The 19246-nt window shown below is 41.9% G+C and overlaps 1 protein-coding gene across 1 annotated transcript in view; it reads left to right on the forward strand.

Annotated features, from left to right (window-relative positions):
• ZNF233 (zinc finger protein 233) overlaps positions 1 to 15885 on the forward strand; it is a 32277-nt gene extending 16392 nt beyond the window's left edge. The window contains 8 exon segments of the mRNA XM_008059844.1: positions 9068 to 9194; positions 9977 to 10072; positions 14016 to 14185; positions 14188 to 14851; positions 14854 to 14899; positions 14901 to 15273; positions 15275 to 15365; positions 15368 to 15885. Of these exon segments, the coding sequence (XP_008058035.1) occupies positions 9068 to 9194; positions 9977 to 10072; positions 14016 to 14185; positions 14188 to 14851; positions 14854 to 14899; positions 14901 to 15273; positions 15275 to 15365; positions 15368 to 15816 (2016 nt within the window). The 3' untranslated portion in view covers positions 15817 to 15885.
• The last annotated feature ends 3361 nt before the right edge of the window (positions 15886 to 19246 follow it).

Here is a 19246-nt window from a genome sequence, read left to right on the forward strand (position 1 = left end):
GGCCACTCGGCTTGTATGTGAGGCTGAATAGGGAGGAAGAACAGTGTCTGAGTTGGTGAGTGCTGTGGTTTCTCTTACTCTTCTTCAGGCTTGGGCCTGACCCAGGCAAAGCTGGGATTTGGGCACTTGGATGGCTGCCCCTGAGGATCGGGAAGAGCAAACATGTGGTTGCAAGGCTTTCTAGGGTTTCTGGACTCGGAGTTGAGAGGCTCCTGGCAAGTTTTTCAGTATTGGGTTTGGGTTTGACAATGTGGCCAGGATTTAAACCAGTGAGCCTCTGGAGGAGGAGTGGAGGAGGTCTTTGAATCCCATCCCAGCTTTTTGCCCTGCCTGAAGTATTGTCCTGTGGTGGCTCTAAACATAACTGAGATTGGGTCATGTCTGGAGCTTTTCAGTCTCTCTGTCCCCTCTTTCCCATTCCCTTTCTGGTCTTTCTCAGATGATATCAGGCTATAAGCAAAGGGCAGGCGCCTGGGGAAGATGCCTGCCGTATTACAGCACGGGAAGAGGTGTGTAAGATATTCTGCTCTTTAGGAAATCACCCAGGTTGTCTTTCCTGTCAATCTTTTTAGACCCTAGGGCAAGGTGTTGCTATCTAATTTTACTCAGCTGTTCAGTGATATTAACACTTTCAGAGTGATTTCACGTACACCCAGAGTTCTTAAACCAAGGTTGGGAGTTCAAGGGGGTGGTCTATAAATGGACGCCAAGGGCTTTGAGCTCCTGGAAATCATAAGAACAACTGTATGCATGTGAGTATTGGGGAGCGTGGAGGAAGGGGATGGCTAAAGGGGTTACAAGGATAAGCAAGAAGGAATAGTTAACAGTTAACCTGTCCTGGCATGGCCTGCAGAGCAATCTGTAAAACTTTTGTTGTGCATTCATATGCAAAATGGTATGAGCATCTACAATTTTCTAATAGGAAAGTTTGGTCCATGACTTACCTTCTCAAGTGGATGGCGATCCTCCCCACCCAAGAAGTTAAGAACCTGTGGAATAAAGTAGGCTCCTGTACTATTTATGGGGCCTGTGCAAGATGGCAAATGGAGATTCTCTCTTTTCTCTCCATACCTGGTGTTGGCCCCTTCTTCAAGGTGGCTCACATACTAGCCTGTACGTTCAAGCTCCATCTACATGCCCTGCACATGCAGCCAGGACCTAGGGGTTACACATCAGTCACACAGTCCACCCTATGAATACAGACCTGGAGTTGAGGCCTATGTAGGTCCTGGAAGTGGGCTCAGAGTCATTTGGTTCAGGAAATCCAGGGTCTGGTTCTCAGAGTATGGTCTAGACATGGGGGGAGGGGAGTTCATAGGCTCCAAGTGCTCCCTTCCTTAGATGCCTTTGGACTCCTCAGCCCATGAGAAGGGATACAGCCAGAGGAGGTCTGATGGAGCCCTTGGTTCAGGTTTAAGTAAATACTGGTATTTGGCACTGGTCTTGAAACAGCCCCTGTGAGAACGTTGAGGATCTTGGAAGAGTTACCCTCATTTGAGACTGAAGAAAAAAAAGGCCATTCACTGTGAAGATGCAGTGGAACCTAAGTTTTCTGCCTTCTAGTCTAGTTCTTTTTCCACTGTATCCACAAAAGATGTGCTAGGATAGTTTCAGTGACCTAGATTCATCTGGGTATGACTATGTCTGGCTCTTGGGTTATAGAGAGCATAGAATTAAGGGGAAAAGGAACTCATTCACCCTGTGGTGTCTCTTCTCTGGATGTGTTGGATGTACTTAACTAGAAAGAGTGAACATCTTTAAAATTCAGTAAGATTTGGATAATTGGTCTTTATCTACATAAAATGTTGTGAGGGAATTAACCATCTTAATATGTGGAAAGAGATATGTTCCTGGGAAGAGTAACTAGCTCACAGAATTTTTCTAAATTGAACTTTTTTCAACGTGGCTTGGGAAAAGGGCTCAATATTTAAATAAGTGAGATAGGCTGGGCATGGTGTCTCATGCCTATAATCCAAGCACTTTGGGAGGCCGAGGTGAGAGGATTCCCTGAGCTCATGGGTTCAAGACCAGCCTGGGCAACTTGCTGAGACTTCATCTCTAAAGTGCAATCAAGAGAAAAAAAGTTGAGAGAGAAATGACATCTTAGCATTAGGGGGCAAACAGTTCAAATGACATTGTATTCCTTATGGGAACTCCTGGAGGCCAGAAAGAAGTAACACACTACTTCTCAAGTCCTGAAAGAAAAGAACTACCATCCCAGAATTGTATATCCGGTATGAATATCCTTCAAGAATAAAGAGGAAATCAAGACATTCTCAGATAAATGAAATTAAGAGATTTGTTGCCAGTACGCCTCTAAAAAAAAAAAGCTAAAGGAAGCATCTAAACAGAAAGAAAAGAAAACAAAGGAGTTTTGGGATTTCAATAAAGAAGAAAGAACAATGGAATGGGTAAAAATAGGGGAGTAAATATAACAGACTATCTTTTTCTTCTTGAGTTTTCTATTATGTTTGATGATTGAAGCAAAACTATTACATTATCTTATGAAGTTCTAAACGTATGTGGAGAAAACTTTTAAGACAGTTATAAATGGGGTAGGGTAAAGAGACTTAAATGGAAATGAGATTTCTACATTTCACTTGCAGTGGTAAAGTGTCCAACACCAGTAGACTGATAAAGTACAGGTATATAATATAATCCCTACAGCAATCACTAAAAAAAGCTATACAATAGATACACTCAAAGACATTATAGATAAATCAGAATGGAATTCTAAAGAATGTGTATAAAACAGAGGAAACCAGGGGGATTAAGAAAATAAGAAAAAATTTTAAAATAAAGTTGAGTGTGGTGGTACATACCTGTAGTCCCAGCTACTCAGGAGGCTTAGGTGGTAGGATCACTTGAGACCAGGAGCTTGAGGTTGTAGTACACTGATCAAAACTGTGAATAACCACTGAACTCCAGACTGGGCAACATAGTAAGACCTCATCGCAACATAACTAACTAACTAACTAACTAACTAAATAAATAAATAATTCCTCTCACAATAAATAAATGGCAGGCCTAAGCCCTAACTTTTCAATGATTCATTAAATTTATCTATCTATCTATCTACTATTTTTTTGAGATAAGATCTCACTTTGTTACCCAGGCTGGAGTACACAGCCCTGACTTTCTGGGCTCAAGCAGTCATTCTACCCCAGCCTCCCGAGTAGCTGGGACTATAGGCACATGCCACCATGCCCAGTTGATTTTTATATTTTTTTGTAGAAAGAAGGTCTCACGATGTTGCCCAGGCTAGTCTTGAACTCTTGGCCTCAAGTGATCTTTTTGCCTCGGCCTCTCAGAGTGCTGGAATTACAGGTATGAGTCACTGTGCCTGATCTTATTATTATTTTAATTATAAACTTGATTTTTTTGTTGTTTTAAATTTTTTATAGACCAAGGTCTCGCTATGTTGCCTAGGCTGGTTTCAAACCCATGGGCTCTCACCTCCGCCTCCCAAAGTGCTAGGATTACAGGTATGAGCCACTATATCTAGCCTTTTTTTTTTTTTTCTCACTCTCTCTCACCCAGGCTGGAGTGCAGTGGCATAGTCATGGCTCACCACAGCCTCAACCTCCTGTGCTCAGGCAATGCTTCTGTCCCAGCCTCTTGAGTAGGTGGGACTACAGGTATGCACCCATCACACCTGGCTAATTTTTTTTTAGATTTTACAGAGGTGAGATCTTACTATGTTGCTCAGGCTGGTCTCAAACTACTAGGTCAAACAATCCTCCCATCTCAGCCTCCCAAAGTGGTGGGATTACAGGCGTAAGCCAACATGCCCTGCTGATTCAATAAATTTAAATGACCTAAATAAACTAATACTACTCAGCAACAAAAAGGAACACACTATTGATGCATGCAGCAAAGTGTATATATTTTATGTGTTAAAAGGTAATCTCAAAAGGTTACACACTATATGATTCTATTTATATAACATTTTCAAATGACAAAATTATAGAGAAGAACAACAGATTTAGTGGTTGCCAGGGGTTAGGGATGCTGGTGGGAGGGATTAGCTGTAACTGAAAGGTTGACGTAGGTGGGAGATCTTTTTTTTGATTTGGAGTCTCACTCTGTCACCCAGACTGGAGTGCAGTGGCCGCTCCCGGCCACTGCAGCCTCGACCTGCTGGGCTCCGGTGATCCTTCCGCCTCAGCCTTCCGAGTAGCCGGAATTACAGGCATGCGCTACCACGCCCGGCTGATTTTTTTTTGATTTATTGTAGAGATGAGGTCTCGCTGCCCAGGCGGATCTCGAACCCGCGGGCTCAGGCAATCCACTCACCTCAGCCTCCCAAAGGCGTGGGATTACAGGCTGAGCCACCGAGCCCGGCTCGGTGGGAGATCTTTATGGTGATGAATTAGTTATTGTCTTGATGGTGATGGTGATGATGTCAATAATCATATGTGATTTTTTTTTTTTTGAGTTGGAGTCTCATTCTGTTGCTCAGACTGGAGTGCAGTTACAGTGGCATGCTCCTGGCCACTGCAGCCTCACCCTGCTGGGCTCTGACGATCCTTCTCTCATGCGTGCTACCATGCCCAGCCAATTTTTGATTTATTGTAGAGACGAGGTCTCGCCAAGTTGCCTGGGCAGGTCTCAAACCCGCAGGCTCAGGCAATCCACTCTCCTCAGCCTCCCAAAGTGCTGGGATTACAGGCTGAGCCACTGAGTCTGGCTTCATATGTGATTAAAAGACATAGAACTGGGTCAGGGTGTGGTAGCTCACGCCTGTAATCCCCAGTACTTTGGGAAGCCAGGGCGAGAGGATTGCCTGAGTCCAGGGTTTGAGACCAGCCTGGGCAACATGGCGAGACTTTGTCCCTACAATAAAATTTTTAAAATTACCCAGGTATGGTGGCGCATGCCTGTGGTTTCAGCTACTTGGAAGGCTGAGGCAGAAGGATCACCTGAACCCAGTAGGTTGAGGCTGCGGTGGCCTTAGCGTGCCACTGCACTCCAACCTGGGTAACAGAATGAGACTCCTACTCAAAAAAATAAAAATAAAAAAAGACATAGAACTATACATAAACACATTATACCAATATCAGTTTCCTGGGTTTGATACAGTACTTCCTGTAGTTGCATAAGATGTAACCACTGGGGGTAGCTGGGTAAAGCACGCACAGGATCTCTGTGTAATATCTTTGCACTTTCCTTTGAGTCAATAATTATTTTAAAATGAAAAGTAAAAAAAAAATTTAGGAATTCTGAAATAATTTGACCTTTTCAAACTTAGCCCTCACTTCCCACCCTGCCCCGCAAAGTGGTGCCTTGGATGTTTTGTGGAAAGAACAAATATGACTTGGTACACCCATGTCTGATGCTGAACTCAGGCATAACACTGTTAGATGTGTTAGTGCTGGAAGAGCTATTTTCTTTCTTTTCAGTGGTTTAGAGTTTTCGTGTTTGTGTGTGTGTGCGTGCTAATATGTGTTGTGTTAATTTGTCAAAATAAAACAGTGTACTTGTTTTAAAATGTCTTGTAGTTTTGTAGTACTTTTTGGCACCTTCTATTTGTCCTTGCATTTACTGCTCAGAGCAAATGTATGAGAGTAAACTTGAAATTGGTTCCATGCTTCATTTTAAACACAAAGAGAGAGTGTTCATGATGGTTCCCACCCTTTGCTAGGGCACACAAAAACACAAGGGTCAAGCCGTCTCTAAGACCCCTACCAGGTGTTCCATTTAGGTGAAAAGATACAGAGCAAAAAAGATACTTCTGCATTCAGGGAGTGTGGTTGGCATGTTCTTTCTAAGGAGGACAGCACAGATAAAGCTGCCTCTTACCTGGTTCTTTCCTCAGTGGATGTGATAATTGCTCATTTAGTGTACCTGTGTGCTCAGGGATCCAGCCACAATAAATGTAGGCTCAGTATTTAAATAAATGTTCAAAATTTCCCCCCAGTAAGACACCTTATACACAGGTATGAGACAAATGGAAACTGGAAGGAAAATATTTACAACATGTATGTTAGAAAATGAATTATCCTAAAAATGAATCTTACAAGCTCATAACAATCAAAATCCCAATGGGAATATGGTGAAAAAAATTTTTTAAAGGCAAGTCACAATAGAAGATTGCCGGGAACTATAAGAAATATATGAAAATGTGATGACCTATCACAGAAACAAAGAACAGAGTACCATATGTTCTCACCCACAAGTGGACCCTGAACAGTTATCACAATACTGTAAGAAAGGGATTGGCAGTTGAGGGAAACTTCCAGAGGAGGGAAGTGCACACCTCATCAACAGGGATACCTGCGTAATGCACATTTGTATACCTAATCCTGAATTGTACCCCACATCTTTAAAATAAAATAAAAATTAACAAAAAAAAAAGAAAAAAGAAAAGATGATGGTCTTTACTAATAGCCAACTACCTGGACATTTTTTAAAGAACTCTTTTTATTTATTGAATTACCAAAGATTTAAGGAGATTATCATGCCCAGGGTTAGCCAGGTTGTAAAAACTCAGGGAACACTTAGTAGTTGCTTGAAGTATAGATAAGATAGGAATCATTTGGAAGGAGTGTATGTCATTACACTTGCAAATTTCACAGGTCTGTGTTCTTCAGCACTGACTTTTTTCCTCCTTAAGATAAATTCTAGGAAAGAGAAATGAGCCAAGAATGATGTGACTGGATGTTCCTTGCAGCATTGCCTATAACATTAAACATCTAAATTCATTGTGCATTATAGGTCATGTGTAAGTCATGTATCACATAAGCTACTAAACAGGAGTGAAATGGGGTGAAATACATACTTACATGACTAAAAGCCAACATCCATTGAGGACCTACTATGTGCCGGGCATATGTTTTAAGACAGTGCTGTTGAGTAGGACTTCCACAATGATGGACATGGTCTAAACTCTGCTGTTTAGTACGGTGATCATTAGCTACATGTGGCTCGTGGGCACTTGAAATGTGATTAGTACAACTGAGAGAATGAACTTTAAGATTGTGCTTAATTTTTACTTAACCTAAATTTACATAGCCACATGTGACTTAGTGGCTGTTAAACTAGACAGCACAGTTCTAAGAAGTTCATGTATACTCATTCATTTATCTGTATAAAAATTTTCTGGGCAGAGCACAGTGGCTGACACCTATAATCCCAGCACTTTGAGAGGATAAGGCAGGAGGATTGCTTGAGCCCAGAAATTTGAGACCAGCCTAAGCAACATAGTGAGACATCATCTCTACAATAAATTAAAAAAAAAAAAATTAGCCAGGTGTGATGACACTCACCTGTAGTCCCAGCTGTGTAGGAGGCTGAGGTAGAAGGATCACCCGAGCCCAAGAGGTCAAGGCTATGGAGAGCCATGACTGTGCCACTGCACGCCAGCCTGGGAGACAGAGTGAGACCCTGACTCAAACAAACAAAAGAATCTTCTGATATGGGTACCATTGTATACATGAGGAAATTGAGAGACTGAAGCTTGTGTCTGTCTAAGGTCACATAGTAAGGGGCAGACTTTGGGGTTTAACCCGAGGTGCAGCAGTCTCCTTCTATCCATATAGGATATGTTCTAAGACCCCTAGCGGATGCCTAAAACCACAGGTTGGTACTGAACCCTATATATACTGTTTTTTTGATCTGATAAACGGAGGCTACTAAGTGATTAGCAGGTGGGTAGCACAAACAGTGTGAATGTGCTGGACAAAGAGATGATTTATGTCCTGGGTGGATGGAGTGGAGTGGTAAGAGATTTCGTTACACTTCTTAGAATGGCACACAATTTAAAACTTATGAATTGTTTATTTCTCAAATTTTCCGTTTAATGTTTTCAGACCATGGTTGATAGGGGCAATAAATCATGGGAAGCACAACAGTGGATAACGGGTGGCAACCATATTCTGGCATGAAAAACGGTGAAATTTGACACAGAATACTGTCACAGATAGTGTCATAGATAGATGGCATGTGCCTTGAGAGCACAGAGGACCAATGGCATAATTTTCTAGAAGGGGTAACTGAAGGCCTGTTGGTTTGTCGTATCATAACAGAATGAGAGTATACAGGCTTAGTAAATATGTGGAGGAGAAAGGAAAGACAGAAACTGTCAGATCCTGCTGGGACTAAACATTTTGGGGGGGTGAAGGTTGAAGTCTTACTCTGTCACCCAGGCTGGAATGCAGTGACATGCTCGCAGCTACCACTGTCTCGATCTGGGCTCAGGTGATCCTTCCACTTCAACCTTCCAAGTAACTGGAACCACAGGCATGTGCCACCATGCCCGGCTATTTTTTTTTCTTATTTTATCATTTATTGTAGAGACGAGGTCTCGCCAAGTTGCCCAGGATGGTCTTGAACCCCTGGGCTCAGGCAGTCCTCTCGCCTTTGTCTCCCAAAGTTCTGGGATTACAGGCGTGAGTCACCACACTGAGCTTTAAATTGACATAACATTGTAGAACAATTTGGCAGTATCAGTCTAATTATAATATATATATATATATCCCATGATACAAGAATTATAGTTCTAGGGCATTTACTATTAGAATTCTCACAAATGGCACCAAGTAAAATATACAGAGGCTATTTTTTAGTTTGCATACTTTTTTCTTTTTTTGTGTTGGAGTCTCACCCTGTCACCCAGGCTGGAGTGCAGTGGCATACTCATGGCCCCCCAGTGACCAACTGGGCTCCGGCAATCCTTCCACCCCAGCCTTCCAAGTAGCTGGAACAACAGGCATGCTAGCACTATCACACCCAGCCTAATTACTTATTGTAGAGACGAAGTCTTGCCAAGTTGCCCGGGCTGGTCTCTAACTCATGGGCTCAGGCAATCCACTCGCCTCAGCCCCACCAAAGTGCTGGGATTACAGTCTAAGCCACCGAGCCTGGTCTTGTGCATATTTTTGATGTGACTGTGAAAATTAGTCTATGGAATTGGCATGTGGGATGGAGAAGAGGAGAAACTACTTATAATTGACTCAAGGCCCCCAGAATCCAGAACATCTTTCTACCTGTCCTTTCTCCCTGCTCAGTACTGTCTCTCCCAATGGATGTTGGTCATAGGATTGAGGTATGTGTGCTTGATGTGTAGGAGACAGTGACCTTCAAGGACATGGCTATGGTCTTCACCCAGGAGGATCTTGGACTGCTGGACTCTGCCCAGAGGAAGCTGTACCAAGATGTGGTACTAGAGAACTTCGGGAACCTGCTCTCAGTGGGTAAGGACAGGCACTTCTGTAACTGAATGTCAGCACCCTGGGGTGTCTTGGTTTCAAGTATTTAAGACTTTGGAATGGAATGCTTGAAATGCTCCCCTGAATTTGGGAATCTGAACTTCCTAATTCCTGAGGGGTACATTCTCTATACCTTGTCTATCTTTCTCAAATTGCAGTTGGAGGGGTTTAAAATCAGTTGGTAAATTACACTATTATTGTGTGTAATGGAGTAGAATAGAAATATACCTTCTTATCAGGAACTGCAGATAGGGCAACAAGAATTGTGAGAAAAACAGGAAAGGAGCTGTGATAAAAGTCAGGTTCAGGCCTGGCTTGGTGGCTCAGCCTGTAATCCCAGGACTTTGGGAGGCTGAGATGAGTGGATTGCCTGAGCCCGTGGGTTCAAGACCCACCCAGGCAACTTGGCAAGACCTCGTCTCTGCAATAAATCAAAAGTTAGCCAGGCGTGGTAGCGTGCGCCTGTAGTTCCGGCTACTTGGAAGGGTAAGATGGAAGGATCGTCGGAGCCCAGCAGGGCGAGGCTGCAGTGGCTGGGAGGGTGCCACTGCACTCTATTCTGGGCGACAGAGTATGACTACAACACACACAAAAAAGGTCAGGTTCAGATCATCTGTGTACAAGATCTGTTTAAAACATATTTAGACAATAGGTCAAGATCAGAATTTTGAAAGCTACTACTTCGAGTGCATGAAGATTATAGTATTGGAATTACAATTTGTGTCCATAATTCATTCACTTTACCATATGTCACTGATTTTTCTCAGGCTATCAACCCTTCAGCCTAGACATGGTATTATGGTTGGTAAGAGAAGAGAAGTTTTCAATGATGGAGACAGAAACCCAAGGAGATGGGTATTCAGGTGAGAACCATGCAGCTCTGAGTCATTGCAGGGTGTAGCCCAGTATCTTCCTCACTGCCTCCTTGGCTACCAGCCTGGCCCAATCCCCCAACATTCATCACTCTGCTTTATTAAAGCAGCAGCTGGTCCACTGCCTTCCTATTTCTACTGCCTTCCTACAATCCATTCTTTACACAGCATCCAGATCATGTAAGTCAGATCCTGTCATTCCTTGGCTCAAACCCTTCTGTGACTTCCTGTCTCACTCATTAAATCTAAAATCTACACAGGCCTTCAGGACATTACATGATCTGGCTGCCCACTCCCTCTCTGCATTGATTTTCTATCCTTTGCCCTTTACTCAGTAAAAAATCACACGGGATTGCTGTCTGTTTCTCAGACATGCTGAGTGTGTTCTTTCCACCTGAAGTCTTGCTCTTCCATCTGCCTGGGATGTTCTTATCCCATACATCCTCCCAGCTCCCTGCCTATTTCATTTGTGTCTGCTCAAACATCATCTCAGCACAGAAGCCTAATCTGACCATCCTGTTTAAAATACCCATCCCCTTACTCTGCCTGATTTTGAGATTCCTCATTAATCACCAGCTGACACATTCACGTATATTTCAGTTGCTTGTTCATGGTTTTTCTCTCCTTACTGGAGTGTAACTTCTTGACAGCAGGGATTTCACCTATTTTCTTTATTGCTTATCTTCATTGCCTTTACTAGTTTTGGCACATAGTATGTGTTCATTAAATATTTGCTAAGTGAATGACTAGATGAGTGAATGAATGGGTTAATGAATGAATGGGTAGGTGGTCCCATTTGAATCGTGTGAAGAGCTCCCTCACAGCTCTCCCCAACCTGTGACATCTGTGTCACCTTTAGTGACAGTTGCTCATCCATACACCCAGTGACAGCACCCTCCTCTACTCTTACCTCTCAGTCTATTCTGTCTCTTCCTTCTTTCACTCCCCCTTTTCTTCACTCCTTCTTTCATTTGCCTTTAATTTGTATACTCCTCAGATATCCCTAGCCTAAAATATGGGAATGATAGTCATTCCTACTGAATATAAGCACAAAAAAACTAAACAAACAAGCAACAAAACAAAACAGAACAAAAAAACAAAAAAAACCCAGCTCTGCTTATCTGATAGGGTAGCCCCTGGATTTTGTGAATAGCTGGGGGGTAAAACTTTCTAATCTTTTTTTCTTCTTTTTTTGGTCTTCATGCTGTATGAAGGTTTAATGCAGTTAGGAATGTTGGATGCTAGCTTCCTTGACTGACTCTCTCATTTTTGTATACAAATCTAAACTTGGGAATTTTGATCCAGTTATTGCTGTTGTCTTTTTTCTTTTCTTTTTTTTTTCTTTTTTGAGTTGGAGTCTCACTCTGTCGCCCAGACTGGAGTGCTGTGGCCGCTGCCGGCCACCACGGCCTCGACCTGCTGGGCTCCGGTGATCTTTCCACCTCAGCCTTCCGAGTAGCCAGAATTACAGGCACGCGCTACCATGCCGAGCTGATTTTTTTATTTATTGTAGAGATGAGGTCTCACCAAATTGCCCAGGCAGGTCTTTTTACTTAATAGGTAGTTTCCCAATGGTTTTGCGTCTTTGAGAACATCTTTACTTTTTTAAATTTTGGGCCAACTTTTTATTGGAATATATTTGTATAGAGAAAACTGTACATATTATAAATGTATAGCCCCCTACATTTTCAGAATGTAAAATGGCTTCTTATTTGTTTTACAGTTCTTTTTTATTGAGGTAAAATTTACATATATGCTTTTTAAGTGTACAGTTTGATGAGGTTTGACAAATGGATTTACCTCTTCACCTGCCTTATCTAGTGTTTGTTTTGTTTTGTTTTCAAACACAGATTTTGTATTCCGTCCCAGGATTTTGTGTTCTGTTTGTCCATCTGGATACCCCGCTCCATCTATACAAAATATTCTTGAGGTCTGTTTTCTCTACACAGAAGTACAAATTAAAGAACTTCTTTTTCCTTAAGGATAAAACAAAAACAAAACAGAAAGCTCACAGGGGAATCTGGGAGCAACTTAGTTGAGTCATTCTGGCTCAGAATCTCAAAAAGTGATTGTCAAGTACTCTGTTAGAGCTGTCATCCTCTGAAGAACTGACTAGAATGAAGGTTTTGCTTCCAAGGTAGAATCATTCACATGGCTGTTGGCAGGAGGCCTCAGTTTCTTACAAGTGCACTTCTCCCCAGGGCTGCCAGTCCTCAAAACATGGCAACTGGTTTCCACAAGACAAAGTGACCCAAGCGTGTGAAAGTCAAAAGACACAATGTCTTTTCTGTCCTAGCCCTGTAAGTGACATAATATCACTTTTTCCATATTCTATTGGTTTCACAGACAAAGCCTGAGACAATGTGGGAGGGAACTTTAAAAGGTTGTAAATACCAAGAAACATTGATCACTGGAAACCATCTTGTGTGCTGGCTACCACAGCACTTTTTGGTACATGCAGATCCTCATTTACGAAACCTAAAGGATAATATTAGCCATTTGGATGTATCAGAAAATTCAGCCAAATTAAGTAGCAACAGTTATCAGTCCTTTTACTTCCATAGAATGTGTCAGTTATGAGAATAAGTTTTCTAATTTTTTTCCATTTAAAATGTTTACCAATTGATTATTATATACTAGAACTCCATTGAAATGAAGGAGAATTTTTTCAAATCTAGCTTGTCTAATGTGTATGTTTAAGGGCTAAATTAAGGAGATAAATGTACTATCTTATGGGCTCATTATCAAGTCAGAGGAGATGTTTTCCTTTGCAAATATATTCTCTTCACTTTTACTAAGGATGCCCCTTCTTTCTCTCCTTGGAAACTCTTGGCATCACGTGATAAACCAGCTGTAAATGCTGAAGGAGAGATTCAGGCTTTTCTTGCCATTTTGGATAGCTCGCCATATACTGGCTTCTATGACTGACGTGCAGGTTGTACAATGCAACCAAGATTTTGAGGCTTACAGATAGCTAGGATTTTGTAGATTCTATACACGTGCTGCAGAAGAGAGAAGACTGGGTTTTTTTTGACACAGAGTCTCACTTTGTTAGTGGAGTATAGTGGCACACTCCCAGCCACTACAGCCTTGACCTGCTAGGCTCAGGTGAGTCTTCTGCCTGAGTCTTCCAAGTAGCTGGCACCACAGGTGAGTACCACCACACCCAGCTAATTTTTTGATTTATTGCAAAGACAAGGTTTCACCAAGTTGCCCAGACTGATCTCGAACCCTTAGGTTCAGGCAGTCCTCTCGTCTCCGCCTTCCAAAGTGCTGGGATTACAGGTGTAAGCCACCATGCTTGGCTAAGAGATGTTTAAGTGATTATTCTTATGGATAAGGAGAGAAAGCTTCCTCTCTATAAAATCTTTCTAGGAGCCAGGCTCGGTGGCTCAGCGTGTAATCCCGCGTCTTTGGGAGGCTGAGGTGAGTGGATTGCTTGAGCCCGCGGGTTCAAGACCTGCCTGGGCAACTTGGCGAGACCGCATCTCTACAACAAATCAAAAAATCAGCTGGGCGTGGTAGCGCACGCCTGTAATTCTGGCTACTCAGAAGGCTGAGGCAGAAAGATCGCCGGAGCCCAGCAGGTCAAGGCTGCGGTGGCCAGGAGCGGCCACTGCACTCCAGTCTGGGTGACAGAGTGAGACGCCAACTCAAAAAAAAAAATCTTTCTAGGGCATCTTTTTGTTGCTCTGTAGCCTCTGTATTTGATCATATACGTAAGTCTTGGTATAGCACTTAGTCTCGTTAGCACTTGTGGATAGGAACCAGCCTTTTTTTAAAATCATAGGCATAAAAAAATGATAAAGTCAAGCTGAATTCTCTACTGGTTGAAAAATGCCCCCCAATGTGATCAACCTGTGAAATGTTTTTGTCTCTGAGCAAACATTCACTTGTTCTCATTTTCATTTCTGAATTCTATGTATCGTTCCAGGACACAGGAATCAAAATGAGATAGAGGTTCTTCATGAAGTAGGATTAAAATACCTTTCGCTTGAAGACCTTATGTGCTGGCAAATATGGAAACAATTTACAAGGAAATTAACTGGAAATCAAGACTTGCTAATAAATCTTCAAGGCAAGAGGTCCATGTTAGCAAAACAACAGGTGATTCTCTCTGCTGGGTGTGGTCAGGAGAGTCTATTCAGGTTTCTGAAGATAAGAACTAAGTAATAAAATGTCAAGGGGAGAGTTCCAGTAGTATCAAAAATAAAGAGTTTTCAATTAGGATCCCCTGGAATTTCTGGAGGAAAATGTATCTGAGAGAGTCACACAATTATCAGAGTAAGTGTCAGCAAATTGATGTAAAAAATAAACTCTCTGAATGTGACCATTGTGTTAGACAAAGGATTGCTCATCACTGTGATGATCAGAGAGTACACAAAAGAGAGAAAGCTGTTAGCCACAATAATTGTGGAAAAGACTTTATGAAAAAATCATCCCAGTGTAGTATAATTCAACCAGGAAAGCAAGCCTCTGATGAGAATGGAAGAGGCTTTAGCTCTAATCTTCAGCTCCATCAGCAATTGCACTTAGGAGACAAGCCCCATGTAGGTACTGAGTATAGAAAAGCCATGGTTTGTAGCTCAGTGCTTCCCATGCATCAGAGTGTCCACACAAGACAGAAATGCCGTAGGAGTGATGAGCATAGTGAAGGTTTCAGTCAGAGCTTGCATCTGCAACCTCTTCAGAGAGTCAGCACAGGAGAGAAACCCTGCAGATGCCAGCTATGTGCCCAGAGCTCCTTTCTCCCAACTCATGAGCTTTCTCACCTGGAGAGAAGCTGTGTATACAAAACAGGTGTGGGGAGGATTTCCATCGTAGATCTTGACATTCACTATGTAGCCAACACTGGAGAGAGAGTCTGTAAATATGCTATGTATGATAAAGGCTTAAGTCAGATATCACAACTTCAAGTCCATCAGACCGCCCACTCTATAGACAAAACATATAGATGGGAGGCATGTGATGGAATATTTAATCTGAATTCTGGTCTTCATCAGAAGATTCACACTGCGGAGAAACCATATGAATGTGAGGTATGTGGTAAAGGCTTCAGTAAGGCCTCAAACCTTCAAGCTCATAAGAGAATCCCCACTGGAGAGAAACCCTACAAATGTGATGTGTGTGATAAGAACTTCAACCATAATTCCCATCTTCAAGCCCATCGGCAAGTCCACATAGGAGAGAAACCCTTACAAATGTGACACACGTGGCAAGGACTTCAGTTGGATCTCTCACCTTCAGGGCCAGCAGAGAGTTCACACAGGAGAGAAGCCATACAAAGTGAGACATGCGGAAAGGGCTTTAGTCGGAGTTCACACCTTCACGACCATCAGCGAGTCCACACTGGAGAGAAACCCTACAAATGTGATGTGTGTGGTAAGGGCTTCAGTTGAAGTTCACATCTTCAAGCCCATCAGAGAGTCCACACAGGAGAGAAACCATACAGGTGTGAAGAATGTGGGAAAGGCTTCATTTGGAACTTATATCTTCAAGTTCATCAGAGGATACACACAGGAGTGAAACCCTATAAATGTGGCATGTGTGGTAAGAGCTTCAGTCAGACCTCACATCTTCCAGCCCATCGGCGAGTCCACACTGGAGAGAAACCATACAAATGTTTTGCATGTGGCAAGGGCTTTAGTAAGAGTTCCTGTCTTCAGGTTCATCGGAGAGTTCATAACGGTGATAAATTCAACACACGTGATGAATGTGGTAAAGGTGTTCTTTAAGACTTGGACTGCTCATTTTCCTTAGAAAATCCACGCAGCAGAGAGTATTGATTAAATGTCATGTTCTAAGAATTTATAAGTGAGCTGAGATTTTTTTTTTTTTGAGTTGAAGTCTCACTCTGTTGCCCAGGCTGGAGTGCAGTGCACACTCACAGCCACCGCAGCCTTGACCTGCTGGGCTCAGGCAGTCCTTCCACCTCAGCCTTCCAAGTAGCTGGAACTACAGGCACACACTACCACACCCAGCTTATTTTTTGATTTATTGTAAAGATGAGGTCTCACCAAGTTGTCCAGGCTGGTCTCGAGTCTCTGGGCTCAGGCAATCCTCTCGCCTTGGCCTCCCAAAGTGCTGGAATTACAGGCTTGAGCCACCATGCCTAGCCATGAGCTGAGATTTTTAAAATAATCATCTGAATTCCATTGGGGAAAGCCTATTTTTTGTATGAATATAACCAGTGCTTTAGGCAGAGCTCAAAATGTCATGGTTTTAAGGGAACACACAGCAGAGAAGCCCTATAAGAATGGTAAAATATGAGTTTCAGTCAGAAGCTTCACCTTCAATAGCGGATGCACAGGAAAGGCCTTTAAAAATGTAAGTAAGGTCAGGACTTTAGCAGAAGTTTAATGATGGACAAAACAAATTTTGTTCTGTATCCACTAGAGTATAAGCTCCATGGGGACAGGAACTTTGTTTACCTTGAACCAGTACCTAACAAATAGTAGGTGCCTTGGAATTGTTTAACTTGATAGGAATAACCTATTATAAATAGGAAAAAGATTTGCAGATGTTAATGATCTCAACCCCAATGAGTCATAGTAATTATATTATCCTAGTAGTAATTATTATCCATAGTAATTATTATCCTAGGAAAAGGATTCTTATAAGAATCCTTAAAAATGAACCCAAGGAAATTGTTGTTTATTACCAAAGATCTGTAATTTGAGTAATATTTTTGTAATTGGCTTCTGTTCTTGAATCAGTTTCACTTTTCATGCAATAATGGGTTAAAGTTTTTATCTTACCATTTGAGACTTTCTCTGTACAGTGTTCTATTAATTATATATAAGTTTTGTTTTCTTTTGGGGGTCTTTGTAGTAGGAACAGACTGAATTTAAAACAACTGGATTTTAATCCCATAAAGCTTCATAAGAAAAGTTTGTGCAAAAGAAGAGAACACCCTCTAGCATGCATTTTGGATGTTGAACTAGGCTGTTAAGAGCACATACCTTTTGAGTAACATCCTGTACTTTTCAGATGCTTCTGTGGTTTTCAAGTTTGCTTGGTTGAAGGGTTTACTCAGCTTGGTTTATGTGGGGAGACCCTCAAAAAGTTTCTTTATAAAAAACTATTTATCCTTACATGTTTAATCTTCAGTCCCCTTCAAAGTGATCTCCGTTTGATGCAATACACCCAATCAAGATGCTTTTTCCACAGCTCAAAACAGTTTTTGAATTCGTCAATTTTGATACCTTTTAGTGCTCCTGCCATTTTTTGTTTCACCTCTCCCACATCAGCAAATGTTTATCTTTGAGGACTTTTTTCATTTACAAAACAAAAGAAAAGTTGCTTGGGGAGAGATGGGGTGACTAGGGAAGATGGGGCACGGGGTCTTGCTTTTTTCAGTCAAAAACTGCTGAACACGCAGTGGCAGTGTGGGCAAGTACACTCATAAATCTCCCATGAAATGGGCAAACACACTGAAAGAATCTCAAAAAAAAAAATGCAACCTCTCACAATGCTAGCTGGTACATTGATGCCAATGGGTTCTAGAACACTTACTTAGCTGGGAAAGCCTGTGTTGCAAAAGACTCACTCTCCAAAAAATAATTACAGGTTTTGTGGGTCCCCCTCATATATGTAGTGGAGGTGGGGGATGATTCCCACAATTTTTTTCTTCCAGGACAATGGGCCCTAAGTTCCATAATAATCTTGTTTCTTGTGACCATCAGAAATGCAGGGCTAGTAATGCTCTGCTTTGTCACCACCAGATACTAGGGAGGGCTACTAGAGCTCATGGCTTTTTGTATCAGGATGTTTTCAGTTGTAAGATAGAATACCAACTCCAGCTAGCTAAAACAAAAAGGAGAATGTATTGGTGTGCATTGTTGGGAGCCGGCCACGGAGGCCCACTGAGTGTGAGGAATCAGGGAGGGCCGTGGACCCCGAGACCTCTAGGATGTGTTCGGGAGCCATTGACCCCATTTTCCTCCTCCTTTTACCATGCAGCACAAGTAACCTAAAGGAACTCTGCTGATCTAAGCTAAAGGCTCTGTGACTGTGACAGGCATGGCTCTAGAAACTCACTGTTCCTATTTCCCATAAACTGCGGTTTCGGCTTAGGTATTAGATATAATTCAAATTCAGGTCACATTTGGGAGCCTTTTATACGGTACAAGTTTCTTTATAAGATTTAAAAGTATATTTGTAGAATTAGTATATACTTATGGAGAGCTGTTTTCAGCTTTAGATGGTATAGATGATTATCTAGAGTTACCAGAAATGGCCCAGCACAAACCTTGGGCTGGGCCACATTCCTGAGGGCCCAGCGTGTACTTTGGACTGGGCTGCATTCTTTTAGGCTGGCTTTAGCTACAGTTAGTATAGGGTTTTTCTACCTATTATAGAAATTAAATTTATTTTATTCGTAGAAAGTATTGTAGAGTAGGTCATGCTAACGTCAGGGAATCATGTTAGTTCAAGCATGACCAATCATGATATTTTGAGGTTTAATAAGAATACAGTTAACTTTAGAAATTTCATTGTCTCCATTTTCTACTATTGTGGTTTTGGCCTTAGTACATTTACAGTTTATATTTGGGTTTTATTTTTAGAAGCTTTGTTGCTGGTGATCAGCTTTATATATTGGGATTAGGAATTAGAAACTTTCATAGAAATTAGGATAGATATATAGGTCTTTAGAATAGCCATTTTGTTAAGAGATTGTAATCTATTGTTCCAAAAAGTGGCCCACCATGAACCTTGGACTGGGCCACATCCTGTAGAGCCCAGTGTGATCTTTGGACTGGGCCACTTTCTTTAGGAGTTGGCTTAAGCTTCTGTAGCATTGTGTAAGTAGTATTAGCATAGAATAGAAAGGTAATAAAATTTAAGTTAGTCATCATGGGTGTTGTGTGCACATGAGCTTTAGAAGTTATTGATTATCAGGACATCATGATGCTAGTAGGGATTGTTGCACTGCTTTTGAAGAGCATTAACTAGCAAAGGGAACAATAAGACAATTTTGGGATTTGTCCTTCCTCGTACCTGAGAAAACATCTGGTGGGTAGGGGACGCCCCTCCTGCACCTGACTTTGTGTTCACGTGAAAGACTTGTGAGACTGTCTGTGTAAAATTTGAAGATAAATACCAACTGTAACTTCCAATAAAACAACTTCTGCTCAATTCACTGAACAGTTGTCCACTTTCTTT

The sequence above is a fragment of the Carlito syrichta genome, unplaced genomic scaffold (genome assembly GCF_000164805.1).
Source record: "Carlito syrichta isolate Samal-C Ts95f unplaced genomic scaffold, Tarsius_syrichta-2.0.1 Scaffold304390, whole genome shotgun sequence".
In the NCBI taxonomy this organism is placed as follows: Eukaryota; Metazoa; Chordata; class Mammalia; order Primates; family Tarsiidae; genus Carlito; species Carlito syrichta.